Source organism: Amphibalanus amphitrite, unplaced genomic scaffold (genome assembly GCF_019059575.1).
Source record: "Amphibalanus amphitrite isolate SeventyFive unplaced genomic scaffold, NRLGWU_Aamphi_draft 000718F_arrow, whole genome shotgun sequence".
In the NCBI taxonomy this organism is placed as follows: Eukaryota; Metazoa; Arthropoda; class Thecostraca; order Balanomorpha; family Balanidae; genus Amphibalanus; species Amphibalanus amphitrite.
This window is the reverse complement of record NW_024882212.1, coordinates 147,760-162,900: the sequence shown is the minus strand read 5'-3', so window position 1 is coordinate 162,900 and position 15,141 is coordinate 147,760. Positions and strand designations below refer to the sequence as shown.

Sequence of the window (15,141 nt, the reverse complement as noted above, 5' to 3'; positions counted from 1 at the left end):
TGGGGTCTGTTTATAACGCGACCTGGTGGGGGGGGGGGGCTATTTTTTGCCCCCCTCGTATCTCCGAAACTACTGGACGGATCCACAAAATTCAAACGGTGTTCGAAAGGCCTGTCAAATTTGTCGAAGGAAACCAAATTTCATTGACCTCGGGGTCACCGATGACGTCACAGGTCAGGTCAAAGATGAAATGTTTCGCCGTTCACGGGTCTTCTAGGGAATGCGCTATAACACCGAGGAAAACGCATTTTGTCGAGAATCAGCGATAGGGCGTCAGTTGCCTAGTAGATATGTTGCTATTAGAGGTCACTGACAATACCAGGTCACGTCACAGGTCAGGTCACCAAGGGTCACAGGTCAGGTCACATGAGCCCAACTTTACTAAGGTTGTGTGATGCATGTTTTATGGCCAATTTTTCATTTCCAACCCAATGGTGTTGGTTATAAGACTATCAGGTACGGCTTAGGTCACTTTCTGGTGGAGTTCAGGTCAAGGTCACGTCAAGGTCAGGCCAAAAAAGGTCAAATTTTAAAATTGCAAGTTTTGCATAAAATGGGTATTGATTCGATGCAGCTCGTCACGGGGAGTCTAATGGTGGTCTTTTTTTTTGCGCTACGGGGTCTAGAATTGCTAAAAATTGAGTTTGAAAATTTGACGTCATCAATTTTGAACAGTTTTTTTCGCTATAACTTTGCCAAAAAGAGGTATCAATCTCAAATTTGGTATGTGGATGGTAAGCGGTAAGGACTATCACATATATTCCGGTTTTTGCGAAATTCAAAAAACTTTTTGGATTTTGCGATCATTATATCCAAAAAATATATTTTTTGATTTTTGAGGGTCAAAATCCAAAAATTTCAAAAATCCGAGATAGCAGTTTTGTAGCCCTGTGAATTCTACAGCTTTTATGTCCTTATCATTTTTCTGTATTTGCAAAGCTATAGGCCTGACAGCTCTTCCCGCGAAACCCTTTTTTGGGTCGAAAACGGCAGAACATGACGTCACTCTGACGTCATTTCCGGCCAACCTATCATAGCCTTTGGAAAAAATTTTGGTCACCATATGTAAAATTGATGTCCGGGAGGGTACTGAAAGTTTGGTGACGATCGGCGCAGCGGTTCTGGAGATATATCGAAAAGTCTGGAGGGGGGGGGGGGGGCAAAAAATAGCCCCCCCCCACCAGGTCGCGGGATAAGGACAAAAAGAGACGAAATATGAAAAAGCAAACCGAATTCATGTAAAATGTGTTTCTATTTTTTCCCCAAAACCACTAGGCATTCGGGGGCTATCGCAACTATTCGTCCGAGGTGTGTATGTGGGGGGGGGGGGGAGGACGAAAAACACCCTCCTTGGGTCCGCGTGGGTTAACGCATCTGACGAGTATTACGGCTGACAGAATATGTCCGTACAAGTTGGGGACCCGTGGCGACGCCCCTGTAAGATGTCGACTCTCAGCAGGCTTAACAACACACCTCCCTGCAGCTCAATTAGCTCAGAGCTCCCTTCGCAGCATGGCGCCAAACGCAACCCGACCGCGCACTCTTCCCGTACGTTCAGACGCAACGATGCCGACAGGACCGTCTTTCTGTCATATAAGGTCGGGCTCGAGTTTTATCGGGTCGTTCTGTCCCTGCTCTCCATAACCTGACACCCGGTAGTGCCGAACAGCCACGCACAAGACGGAGGCGCCCCACCATTTGAAACCCCGGCCGCCCCGGCGTCTGACCGACTCAGCCGGCCGACCGGTAATTAACGACTTCACGCGGCATATCTCCGAAAACCGCAGCAATCCGCAGCTGAAAATCTCAGGACAATTTAACAACATGCCAACGACATTAACGATGGCAGAAACTTAACGGAACTCGATGGAACTTTTTTCGTAGAGGTACCTAAAGCTTTGTCTCATAATGTTAGCGGCCATATTTTGACGTCACGTGTTAATTGCACCAAAAAGCTGTCATAAGTACAAAACAATCAATTCAAAAGTGGTCCGTCTGCAAGCCCACTAACCAAGCATCATAATGGTATGCATATTTTCTGACTCCCATTCCAGCTTCATGCCTTTATACAATCTCAAAATACCATACCAGATGCAGCAGTCCGACTCGCGTCCATAGCGGGTGGGACGTAGCCTGTGTTTGAAGTCAAATTAATCGAAAAGGGCACTGCTAGAGACTTAAAATCGTTGCCATATTTGGGTCCGCTGGTCAATTTTACACTGGAAACCACCTTTAGAAATCAGAAAACAAAACTTTATTTTTTTGATTAAGTGGGCATTCTTAGGGCATCCGTCCCATGGTGCGACGAGCCGGCCGCGCCGCCCCTACCCGCCCGGGTGGTGTTTCACCGGTGATGCAGCACGCTGCTATTCTGCTGACGTCACACTTGTGATAGTGGGGCTTGTTAATGTTGACGTCTCCATGGAAACCCAATTTGATACGTGTAATAGCAGCGTGCTGCTATCACCGGTGAAACACCACCCCAGTCTCCACAAGTGCCGATAGAAAGGACAGGAGGACATGCAATAACAAGGAATAATGAATTGTGGCTGATGCGGTAATATAGTGCATTATAAGGCAGTGTATTATTATATACCTAGTAGAATGCGCTTAAGAAATCTTCGGATAAAAAACCCAGCCGCTTAGTGTGCCCACTTGGGCTTTTCACGGATTTTTCCTTAGAAGCATAACTGACCCCGGTTAATGAAGCTACCGCTTATAAATCCAAAGCGCTGTGTCACCAAGGTGGTCTTATTAAGCGGATTCTCCTGTATTAATTAACCCGGCAGTTGCTGGGGTATTTCGCCACCCACAGTTTGTTTGGGGGGGGGGGCGTTAAACGCCTCAAGCCCATAACTCGATAACCAAGAGGCGCAGCGAAACGCACGAGGCGGCTTAGCTTAAAGGGACTATCCCACCTTTAACATGGGGTTTGAGTTGAGATAGCCAAGTTTGCGGCGAGGTTCAGAAACCACTATCTATCTAGGTTGCAACCCCCGCGGCCTCTTGGTGTTGAAGAAATTCGTTCCCTTCATTTGAAAATGGGCCTTGTACAAGGCCCTATCTTCAACATGGAGCGACCGTTAGTGTGACGTCACCTCGTTTAGTCATTCTGATTTAAATGGGTTTGTTCGTTGAAAAATCGCTTAAAACTTGGTCTAAACTTTGTTGTGGTGCCTACAGAGTAAAAAGAATCAGCTTTATGACAGTAATGTGGCCTGGGGAAGGAGGTAATTTTGGGCTGTGAGGTCACATATTTGAAAGTTTGTGTTTGGAATATGGGAAGCCTAAGATGTTTAATGAAAAATAAATGCCAGAACCGTGTTCCTGGTCATCCAATCTACAAAGTCGGGCACAATTTAACTGGTTTTAACAACATTTTAGAAGGTGGGATAGTCCCTTTAAAGTTTATTTCGCGAGCTATCCATAATCATTCAAGAGGGAAAATTCAGGTGGACATCGTTCGCGTCAAAGTAATACCAGTATAGCGCCTTTTGGGGCGACTAACGGAGCGAGCGAGGGGTGAGTCTTGCACGTGCGAAATTTCGAGGGGTACCTCCAACTCAGCAGTGGCGGCGGATTCGATTTTGGCGTGGGGGGGGGGCAAGATCCCAGTCGAGATGATGTCATAGGCAGATCCAGAAAGGCGTTTTCGACGCTGTAGGGGACATACACCCCCCCAAAAAGTGTCCAAAATCCAAAAACTCCTCGGATTTCGATTCCTTACGGATCTACTGCTGAACAGTATGAAGCAAAAAAAAAAATCCTGATAAAAGTGTTATTATTAGGAAACATAAGTTGTCTATTTCGGGCGATGCAGGGGCCAGGGGAGGGGGAGTAAATATTTGCTTTAAATGCCCGCTCCCTGGATCCGCCAGTGGACGATGTAACGCTTTTCGTATTGCTGTATAAGAAAAAAAAGCTCCAATGGGAAAAATTGTGCCATAACCCGATCGCATATTAGATGTTGAAGAACGGTTCCAAACCTTTTGAAGTAGGCGAGCGCTATTCTTCAATGAGGTAACTCGTTTATCGTTGCCATTTCCTCTGTTCATTTTACGTTCGATTTCCGTTTAACCTTCCTTTAAAAAGTATTTCTGAGACTGATATCAACTGAAACTAGTTCACAGCGGGAGGAGACCGCTCAAACATTCAGAGACAGTCGGTCGCATCTAAACCTATTGGACAGCGATCCGCCAGAAACCCTCCCCGCTCGCCAACTAAGCTCACCGAGACGGGCTGTCTCGATGGGTTCATACAGTTAGCCTACAGCAAGGCTTAACCAAGGCCCAAACGCTCGTCAAGCTGGGAACGGAGGGCTGAGGTGATGGAGCGCGGCGGCGGGCTGGGGTGAAGGAACGTTGGACTGGAACGAGAATCCAGAAGTTCTGGTAGGGCGTTTCTTAATTAGGGCTTTAGGGTGCGCTGACTGCGGTAAGGTCCAAATTATCACACCAAATTTTGCCACGACATCTACCGGTTCAGGCACTCGAGAATCAGCGGCCAGTGATATCTGCAAAGACGAAGCATTTACCCAGCTTCAGCCTGGTGTCAGGGCGCCTCAGGTGGCTTTAATTACAGTTGCACATACCAAACGACCTCAGTGCAGCCAGTCTGTGGCCGAAACCATTCGGAACAGACTTCAACGAAAAGTGAGACAAGCTTAGTGCTGCCATTATAGTGCCATTATAGACTTGGGCCCCGTTGGCTTGACCCACTGGAAGGTGGTTGTTATCGGACGCTGCGGGGCATACTCATTTTTCCAAAATGCCTTAGATTTTGCTTTCGTGTTCATAGGCGGCGGAACGGGGAGGGCACCGAGGCACCGCGCCCCCCTCTGATTTTGGAATTTTAACGTCAACCCTGTGGGCGTTGCATGGAAAGAATGGGACCAAAAGTCGGCAGTGCCCCCCCCCCCCTTTAATTGAAGGTGTACCGCCGCTACTGTTCGTGTTTATTAATTTTTACTTTTTTAATAGTGAAACTGAAATAAAGCGGATACTGAACTGTGAACATCCAGTTTTTACACTGACCCCACACAAGCCTCCGAATGCCCAAAGCCGGCCAAAGCAGATCTCTGAGGACTGGCCTTTGGGTGTCTATACCATACCGTGTATTGGTCAATGTCGTCAATGTGTACGACATACGACCTCGGCGTTTACCATTGTATGCGCTGGAGTGGAAACTGTTGCGCTCGAAAAAAAATCAGGGGAGTGGCTTATGAGCGTTCATCAGTCCTAACTACCCGCAAGCGAATGGTTAGCCCTTCCGTCTCTGCTCGCTTGCGATTTGGCATTTATGTAGGTAGTAGGTACAAAATAGAGGCAAACGACCACTGAAGGTATGAGTTGCGTCTCTTGCACACATATATAAATCGAATCTGAAAAGACAAAAAAAAAAATGATATACCTAAAGCGGAAATGGTTAGCATTTACACGTATTCAAAAGGCACCGTTGGACAAACTGTAGGAGCGCATAGCTGCAATATCAGGTTATTGAAATTTTCCTCATGTTTAGGACACAAATTATGGAGGGGCAAGAATATACCTTTGCCCCTCCTCCAAAAGTTTCTTAGGAAACGACGCCTCCTCTGCCACCCCGTATCCGTCGCCCCAGTAAGCGGTCACTGAAGGCCTGGGTTGCCGCTGCGTCACGTTGACGCTTATAATGCCTCCAAAACTAGGTTGAAGAGAGGAAGACTACAATTGAACGTGAATGCTTGCCATTTAAGAAAGGCAACGTATGATGAAGTATTTGGGCATCTGGTTACATCTTCAGATGATCGAACAGAATAATCAGGTATATGGTTTCTTGTCCAAGCTTTGTCACAAATTATGGGGGGGCAAAAAGATACTTTTGCCACCCACGAGTTTGCCAGGGGGGCAGCTGCCCCCCCCTGCCCCCCCCCCCCCCCGAATCCGCCGCCCCTGTCCAACTGACTTGTGCACGGCACCCTACAGACCGGTTTCTAGCGATGTGCCAAATTTGAGCACAATCGGCCCAGCCGTTCTCGAGATCTGGGAGCGGCACCCTGCACGTGCGCACGTGCAAAATGGGTCCCAACTAACTTGTGCACGGCACCCTACTAACTGGTCCCTAACCGTGTACCAAATTTGAGCGCCATCAGTCCAGCCGTTCTCGAGATCTGGAAACGACCCCTGCACGTGCGCACGTGCAGCAGCACCCCAACTCTGGCACATGGATATGCAGTGCCTAGTGGGTGCCTACCTACATGCCAACTTTCAGCGCAATCGGCCAAGTAGTTACCGAGATATTGCAACAATTACAAAACTGACACGTCTTCGTTTTGCACGTGGCACGTGCATAAGGGGTCACCCACATGCATCGGGAATAGTCCAATACTTGGTAGAAGGGATGAAGCTACCCTACAAAAATTACCGCGTGTAAATCGGTCAAGTGGTTGCTGAGATATAAGCCTCGCAAAAGCGTCCGCACGGCCGGCCGGCCGGCCGGCCGCTCATACTCAGAAATTTCCGTTAATCTAAGGAAAGACTACGCTCGCTTCGCTCGCTCCGTAACCAAACATTCCCAGACATTGTTTTGCTGGCAAAGTTCGAACATCCAATCATAAACTACCAGTATAACGCCTTTTGGGGCGACTAACGGAGCGAGCGAGAGGGTGGGCCTTGCACGTGCGAAATTTCGAGGGGGTACCTCCAACTGACTTGTGCACGGCACCATACTAACCGGTCTCTAGCGATGTGCCAAATTTGAGCACAATCGGCCCAGCCGTTCTCGAGATCTGTAAGCGGCACCCTGCACGTGCGCACGTGCAAAATGGGTCCCAACTGACTTGTGCACGGCACCCTACTAACTGGTCCCTAACCGTGTACCAAATTTGAGCGCAATCGGTCCAGCCGTTCTCGAGATCTGGAAACGACCCCTGCACGTGCGCACGTGCAGCAGCACCCCAACTCTGGCACATGGATATGCAGTGCCTAGTGGGTGCCTACCTACATGCCAACTTTCAGCGCAATCGGCCAAGTAGTTACCGAGATATTGCAACAATTACAAAACTGACACCTCTTCGTTTCGCACGTGGCACGTGCATAAGGGGTCACCCACATGCATCGGGAATAGTCCAATACTTGGTAGAAGGAATGAAGCTACCCTACAAAAATTACCGCGTGTAAATCGGTCAAGTGGTTGCTGAGATATAAGCCTCGCAAAAGCGTCCGCACGGCCGGCCGGCCGGCCGGCCGGCCGCTCATACTCAGAAATTTCCGTTAATCTAAGGAAAGACTACGCTCGCTTCGCTCGCTCCGTAATTATTGGTGGCCCTATTTTACATCCTAGGTCATCTAATGTCAAGAAAGATGATAAGCGATTGTTTATAACAATTTTAAATACACATGCTAGCTTCGTGCTCAAAGCATATTCTAAGCTCTAGATCCAACATATAAGAAGGCGTATGAAAACACATCTGATGTGCTCATATCAACATTACAGATCAGCTGATGAGCAGCATGGCTGGTTCCTGGAAAACTGCCTTTCGGATACGAAAAATAACATTTCAAATTGTAATAACACATGTACTTATTTTTTTTCATAAAATCTTTAATTGGTTTGAGATGGGTGCAAAATGATCTGACCCAAGTGAGATGATGTTTTTCGAGAGATGACTTTAACGAGCTCGTTAAAGTACTTGGTCTGTATAGCTCAGAGGTAGAGCATTGGAGCGCTAATCCAAAGGCCCGGGGTTCGAATCCCCGTACAGCCCAAATCTTTAACGAGTTTGCAAAAGATGACGGATGTCATCACTGTCAACCGTGGAAGCCGAATGGCTACCCATCTACGCTGGAGTACGAAAAACATCATCTCACGCTCTCAGTCCCAGCGGATAAAAACAACACCTAAAAATGATCCGCATAAAACTTGGCAGAAAGCTCGTTAAAGTACTTGGTCTGTATAGCTCAGAGGTAGAGCATTGGAGCGCTAATCCAAAGGCCCGGGGTTCAAATCCCCGTACAGCCCAAATCTTTAACGAGTTTGCAAAAGATGACGGATGTCATCACTGTCAACCGTGGAAGCCGAATGGCTACCCATCTACGCTGGAGTACGAAAAACATCATCTCACGCTCTCAGTCCCAGCGGATAAAAACAACACCTAAAAATGATCTGACCCAAGATCTGACGCTGACCTAAAATGATCAAAAACCTTCCTACATTGTCCGGAAACCGCTGACGATTGATAGCTCAATGACACTAGAGCCGTGCATAAGGAGGCGTGAAAACACTTTCCTCGTCTCGATCTATTACTAGAGGACCATGTCATGGCGTGTGAAAGGTGTTCTCAAAATAAAAATATTTAGCCCGCTCCCCTTTGGGCTATTGGCGGACCCTACACGCTCCTTGGGGATGGTGGCCGTTTCGCCCCTCCACCTAAAATCTCGGAAAGTAACCGACCGATTTTGAAAGTTCAAAGAGTCTTCGATAACCCCATCAGCGAACTACCTGGTAACCAAGTTTTCCTTGACCTAGGTGCAACCGATGACGTCACAGGTCAGGTCAAAGGTCGATTTTTTTTCACGGATTAATTGGGCCTTGTCTATATGGAATGCGTTATAACATCAAAGAGAAGGCATGTAATCGAAAATCATCGATAGGTGTAATCGAAAATCATCGAGCGTTGGTTGCCTAATACATATGTTGCTAAAGGTCACTGATGCCAGGTCAGGCCACCGAGGTCAGGCCACTAAGGGTTACAATATAAATCCAACTATACTAGCGTCGTGTGATACACGTTTTGTGGCCAATTTTGCATTTCAAATTCAATGGTGTGGGCTAGACGACCATTGGGGCCGGCTTAGCAGTGTTTCATTTTTCAGCCTTTTTGGTGGCAAATCACACCTAATGGGGAAAATATTTTCATCCCTAAAATATGAATGACCAACTTAACTTCATCTCTGAAAAGAGTTTCATGTATTCCCAACAGCCAGTTCACTTGTCACTTGACAGTTGATGCACCCACATCCTTTTGTTCCACACCCTGTCAAGATCCTGACATAAAATTCTGGTTTATCAGTTAGCATAAAAATTGGCATTACACCATTTTGCAAAAATACTGCAGTTATTTACTTTCTTTTTTTTTTCATCCTAGGATTTTTTCTTCATCGGCACACCCAACCAATATCCAATTTTAGAACACTGCGACTTAGATTACACCCTGGTGAATGTCAGGTCAAGGTCAGGTGAAATAAGGTTAATTTTCGAAGTTGATATTTTGCATAAAATGGGTACCTAGATATTCGCTGCAGCTCATCACGGGGAATCCAAAGGTGGTCATTTTTGCTCTGTGTGGTCTAAAACAGCTAAAAGTTGAGTTGGGAAATTTTACGTAATAAATGTTGAGTGATTTATTTTTTTCACCATAGCTTTGGTAAAAATGGAGCTATCGAGATCACGTTTGGCATGTGTAGGTATAGCAGACCAATAGTTCTGGTATTTTTGGGGTTTGATATAAAAATCACTTTTTAAGTTTTGATGGTCACTTTGTTTAATCCGAGTTAGCAATTTTGTAGCCCTGTTTATTTTACATCTTTTTTATCTTGAACATTTTTCGTTATCTTCAAAGCTGTAGGCGTGATAGTTCTTCCCGCTAAGCCTTTTTTGGGTCGAAAATGGCAGAACATGACATGAATCTGACGTCCTTTGTGGCTAAGCTTTCAAAGACTTTGGAAAAATGTGGTCACAAGATGTAAAATTGATGCCCGGAAGGGCATCATTTTTAGGCTGGTGGCGAAATCTGCTACAGAATAGGAGATATCGACTGAAAAAGAGAGATGGGCCGTTTCGCCCCCCCCCCCTCCCTCCCCCAACGAGGCGTCGGGCTTTCATTCAATTTCTGCTCTCACAGTCTCTCTGAACTCTTTTTTGAACTACAGAGTAACGGAATTGCAAGTGGCAATATAATCTTCCTGCCTGCGCCGGACCAGAGTTTACACATGCAGGCTGAGTTCTAGCATTTATATTTTAAATTTTTAAGCCGTTGAGCTTTTAAGAAGTTGTATGCACTGTTCAGCTTCTTTTTTTTGTCCATCACAGCGGGCTTGTATGCCATTTGCTAATCAAAAACGAATGTAAAAACTTTTTATGAGGTCTGGTAACCTCGCCAAGTTCTTAACTGATTCGTTTAGTAGCCTTTGATTGGGCACTGCCCACGTTGTCTGTCTATGACACTAATAGAGGCTGCTGACATCGTTTGTCGCGGTTAGATAATAATACCAAATACCAATCCAAATCCCAGTGGCTGCTCGATCGCAATTTTCCTGGCCCACCTCTCCAGCCAGGCTAGACTTTGCTCGGCACAGCCGTCGCCTCAGTGCCTCGGGCGGTGACCCGTTCAAAGGGGCTCACAATTCGTATGGTGCCGTGGCTCTCAAACCAACACAGAGCAGTGAGACGCACAGGCTCACTTTCCATATAAGGCGAACAGCTGATTCTGACGCCGGGGTTTCATTTATGCTGAGGCGCCCAATCACAGCGCGGCATTTCAGTTGGTGTCGGGCGCAAAAGCTGCTATGCCCCGCCCCTCCATCATGTGACCCTGCCCTCACGTGGCCTCAGTCACGTGGTGTTTCCACTCCTTGGCGCATGGCGGCGCTAGTCTCGCAGGGGCGGTGGTAGCTTGCTCCCCTGCCGTCCGGGAGTGATGGGTAGCAAGTGCTGGTGACTATGCCTACATTTAGTATGTGCTATGCTATGTGTATTGAGGATTGAGGGCACCTCTGACTCGCTGCGCAATTAAAATTCTGGTATTGATTGGTTGCTTCTGGCATTGTCTTCGCGCAAACCATTGAAAAGGAGGCGGACATTTTTAAGGAACTGTTAAGTACACTCAAATGTTAAAAGATTAGCAACTGCTCATTGAATTTCTGGCGAGTGGTAGTGAAACGTTCTGTTCACAAATGAGTAGGAGAGAGAAGTCATATTGCGCCACCTTAACCCGCGCCCTGGTGGGGGGGGGGGGGCTATTTTTTGCCCCCCTCCAGACTTTTCGATATATCTCCAGAACCGCTGCGCCGATCGTCACCAAACTTTCAGTACCCTCCCGGACATCAATTTTACACATTGTGACCAAAATTTTTCCAAAGGCTATGATAGGTTGGCCAGAAATTACGTCAGAGTGACGTCATGTTCTGCCGTTTTCGACCCCCAAAAAACGGTTTCGCGGGAAGAGCTGTCAGGCCTATAGCTTTGCAAATACAGAAAAACGATACAACATAAAAGCTGTAGAATTGATAGGGCTACAAAACTGTTATCTCAGATTTTTGAAATTTTTGGATTTTGACCCCAAAAAATCAAAAAAATAGATTTTTTGAATATAATAGCCAAAAAAAATCCAAAAAGTTTTTTGAATTTCGAAAAAAACCGGAATATTTGTGATAGCCCCTACCGCCGTCTATCTGTATACCGAATTTGAGATCGATACCTCTTTTTTTGGCCAAGTTATAGCGAAAAAAACTTCAAAATTGATGACGTCAAATTTTCAAGCTCAATTTTTAGCAATTCTAGACCTTGTAGCGCAAAACAAAGACCACCATTAGACTCCCCGTGACGAGTTGCATCGAATCCATACCCATTTTATGCAAAAATATCAACTTTGAAATTTGACCTTTTTTCGTTTCGTTTCGTTTCGTTTCGTTTCGTTTATTTAGGGCTTGTCCAACAAGTGGCTATTACGGCCCAGTCAATACATGATAGGTACACACACCCACACACACACATATACATACATACAATATACACGTCAATATAAAGCAACACCCGCAAAAGCATACATAAAATATCTAAAATCAGTCATGTCACTTGTCAGTCACTATCTAAAGTGCTGCACCAGCTGTCTCCTGGAACCAGTCGCCTTCACCTCCGGCGGCAGGCCGTTCCATGCAGCGGCGGCTCTATACGAAAACAGCCGCCTGGTCGCCGCCAGTCGAACCCGCGGCAGGTCGAGCACAGCTGCGCCCGCAGCCGTGGCCCGCGTGACTCTATTGGAGACGGCGGCACGCGGGCGAAACATGGACCGCAGCGAGTCGGGGGCGCCGGCGGCGTACAAGGCGCGTTGCACGTTCACCGCGTCACGGCGTGCGATGAGCTCACCAATGCCGGGCCAGCCGAGCGCGCCGAGGGCGGGGGTGATGTGGTCGAATTTGCGGAGACTAGAGACGAGCCGTACAGCGAGATGGATGGTCCTCTGCAGCCGGTGCAGGTGGGATTTGGGGGCACCACCCCAGACTGACGAGCAGTACTGGAGGTGGGGGAAAACGTGGGTTTGAACGAGGATTTTAAGGATGTCAGGGGAGAGGTGATGGCGAATTTTGAACAGTGATATAAGGATTCCATTTGACCGCCGAACGATAGAGGATATATGTGGCTCCCAGCTCAGGGTTTGGTCGAGGAGAACACCCAGCACCTTGATGTGTTTTGTTGGCCGAATAGTTGCATCATCTACGTTAAGGGTGAAGTTTTTGACTTTATCAACTGAATTTTGAGTGCCAAGAAGAGTGAAGCAGGTCTTCTCTCCATTCATTTTTAAACTGTTTAAGCTAAACCAGCGTTGAAGTTGCTGAATGTTCTCCTCGGCCCGGGACTTCAGCACTTGGATGCCAGTGGGATTGGAGGGTGCTGAGTCCAGGATTTGGGTGTCATCCGCGTAGGATATGAGTCGGCCATGGGGGAGGAAGCAGGTAAGGTCGTTGACGAAGATGAGGAAGAGGATGGGACCCACGATGGACCCCTGGGGAACACCGTGGGAGAGTGGGAGGGCCGTTGAGGAGCGGATGAGTTGGGAACGGCCAGAGAGGTAGCTGCTGAACCAGCGGGATGAGATGCCATACCACTCGAGCTTGTTCAGAAGCATCGAGTGGTCGACACTGTCGAATGCCTTGCTCAGGTCGACTGACGTCACCGCGGCAACGTCACCACCGTCGACCCTGCGAGCCGCCCATTCGACAATGTCGAGTATGGCATCTTCAGTGGAGTGGGATGGGCGGTAGGCATACTGGGATGGGGAGAGGATGTGGTTAGTGATGAGGTAGGAGGTGAGCTGAGAGCACACAACCTTTTCAAGGATTTTGGAGAGAGATGGGAGGATGGATATGGGGCGGTAGTTGCCAGGCTGGTTGGGGTCACCGGATTTGTGGATTGGTGTGACGATGGCAACTTTCCATGCGTCAGGGAAGGTAAGGGTGGATATGGATGAGTTGATTAGGTGAAGGATGGGCGGACCGACTGCAGGGAGACAGCTTCTGATCGCAGCGATCGGAATGCCATCAACCCCAACAGCCCTCGACGCACTCAGCCGGCTGATGGTCAGAATCAGGTCTGGCAGCGTTATGCATTGAGGGGCGAAGGCGCTCGCACATACCCTGGGAGGCCGCGGGCCGGCAGCGGGGGTCTCGGTCCCCTGCGCGGCCCGCGCGGCCTCAGCTGCCACACGAGCGCCGACACCGGCAAAATACTCGTTGAGCTGGTCGGCGCTCAGCACATCACGGTCTGGTGGCTGTGCGCCTGCAGAGCCTCTCGCAGATAGGTTAGCACCAAATCGCTTAAGTCTATTCCAAAAATGTTTCGCATCACAGTGTAAAGACTTTTTTTTGACCTGACCTTGACCTGACCTTCACCAGAAAGTGACCTAAGCCGTACCTGATGGTCTTATAACCAACACCATTGAGTTGGAAATGAAAAATTGGCCATAAAACATGCATCGCACAACCATAGTACCTAAAGTTAGGTTCATGTGACCTGACCTGTGACCTGACCTGGTATTGTCAGTGACCTCTTTTAACAACATATGTACTAGGCTCCTGACGCCCTATCACTGATTCTCGACAAAATGCGTTTTCTTCGGTGTTATAGCGCATTCCCTAGAAGCCCCGTGAACGGTGAAACATTTTATCTTTGACCTGACCTGTGACGTCATCAGTGACCCCGAGATCAATGAATTTTGGTTTCCCTCAACAAATTTGACAGGGCTATCGAACGCCGTTTGAATTTTCCGGATCCGTCCAGGAGTTTCGGAGATACGGGGGGAGGGCAAAAAAGTGCCCCCCCCCCCACCGCGCGGAAGGTGGCTGGTAGGCCCACCGCCTGCCGGGTTAAGGTGGCGGTGCTCCCCCCGCTTCCCCTACTTAACTGAATCGTTTACTGTTAACGCCAGAGCCCTTGAGACCCTATTTTTTCGCGATTATTTTTTAATGCGTGGAAGAATTTCAACCAAACTCAGGACATGGCCGTTTCAAGACCTGCCGAAACTTTTACAATTTAGATATTTTGTCGCCGTTTCAATATTTCAGGCACTTCTCATTGACTCGTAATGTTAAATTTCGAGCAAGATTTTCACCCGGTGTGTAGAGGCTATCATCAGTCAGTCTGTGATACGTTATGACGTCACAGTTAAGCCCCGCCTCTGTGGTCTTGGCCTGCGGCGGTTTCGGGCTGGTGCGCGGTCACTCGCGCTGTGGCGGGGAGCGGGGATGGTCGAGCGGTGCCGAAAAAACGGCGGAGTTGTGCGTAAGGTCTTGTCTGACAGTGCCCAAAGAGCGACATGATGACTGAGGAGCCATGAATGCTCAATGCGCATTGCTTGTACAATGCTGATAGGTTCGCTGACGGCTGATATTTGTTTTATTTTTCATAAGCTGCAAATAACGGGCAGATGGCATATACCTGACATAAGGTTAGGAAATATTCACCTGTATTTAAAGCCTATGGCGTTGTAGATAATGTGATAATGGGGTGTCGGATGTCATCAAGTAGTTGCTGATCTGTACATCGCTATGCAACCATCGAACAACGCAATAATTAATTAATTGCCTTCGCTTCACATCATAACGCTCGCTCGTATTTCAAACATACCTATATCCTACATGGAACATCGTATTTGTTAGGAATCTTTAACGTTTGTTCGAAGCATGTGTGAGTAGTAGGTTGAGGAGTATTGGCCCTCTTGGTCCTATATACGAGAGTCAACAAGAACCTAACATTTACTTGACCGTCTGCTGCAATTGATACATAGCACGTGGAGCGTCAGCGAAATTCATAGTCCTTTACAGATGGCAGGGGTGTCGTTTGTACAGAGGTCGCTGATGGGCACGGGTCAATGCCGCAGTCGTGGGCGGA

The 15,141-nt window shown here is 47.8% G+C and overlaps 1 protein-coding gene across 1 annotated transcript; it reads right to left on the bottom strand.

The window, feature by feature from the left end:
- Positions 1–11,839: 11,839 nt before the first annotated feature.
- LOC122365141 lies at positions 11,840–14,897 on the bottom strand. The gene is made up of 4 exons (XM_043336114.1): positions 14,889–14,897; positions 13,388–13,489; positions 12,620–13,021; positions 11,840–12,268 (listed from the first exon to the last, which is right to left on the bottom strand). Exons 1-4 carry the CDS (start codon positions 14,895–14,897, stop codon positions 11,840–11,842), a joined length of 942 nt encoding a protein of 313 aa, XP_043192049.1.
- Positions 14,898–15,141: the final 244 nt, after the last annotated feature.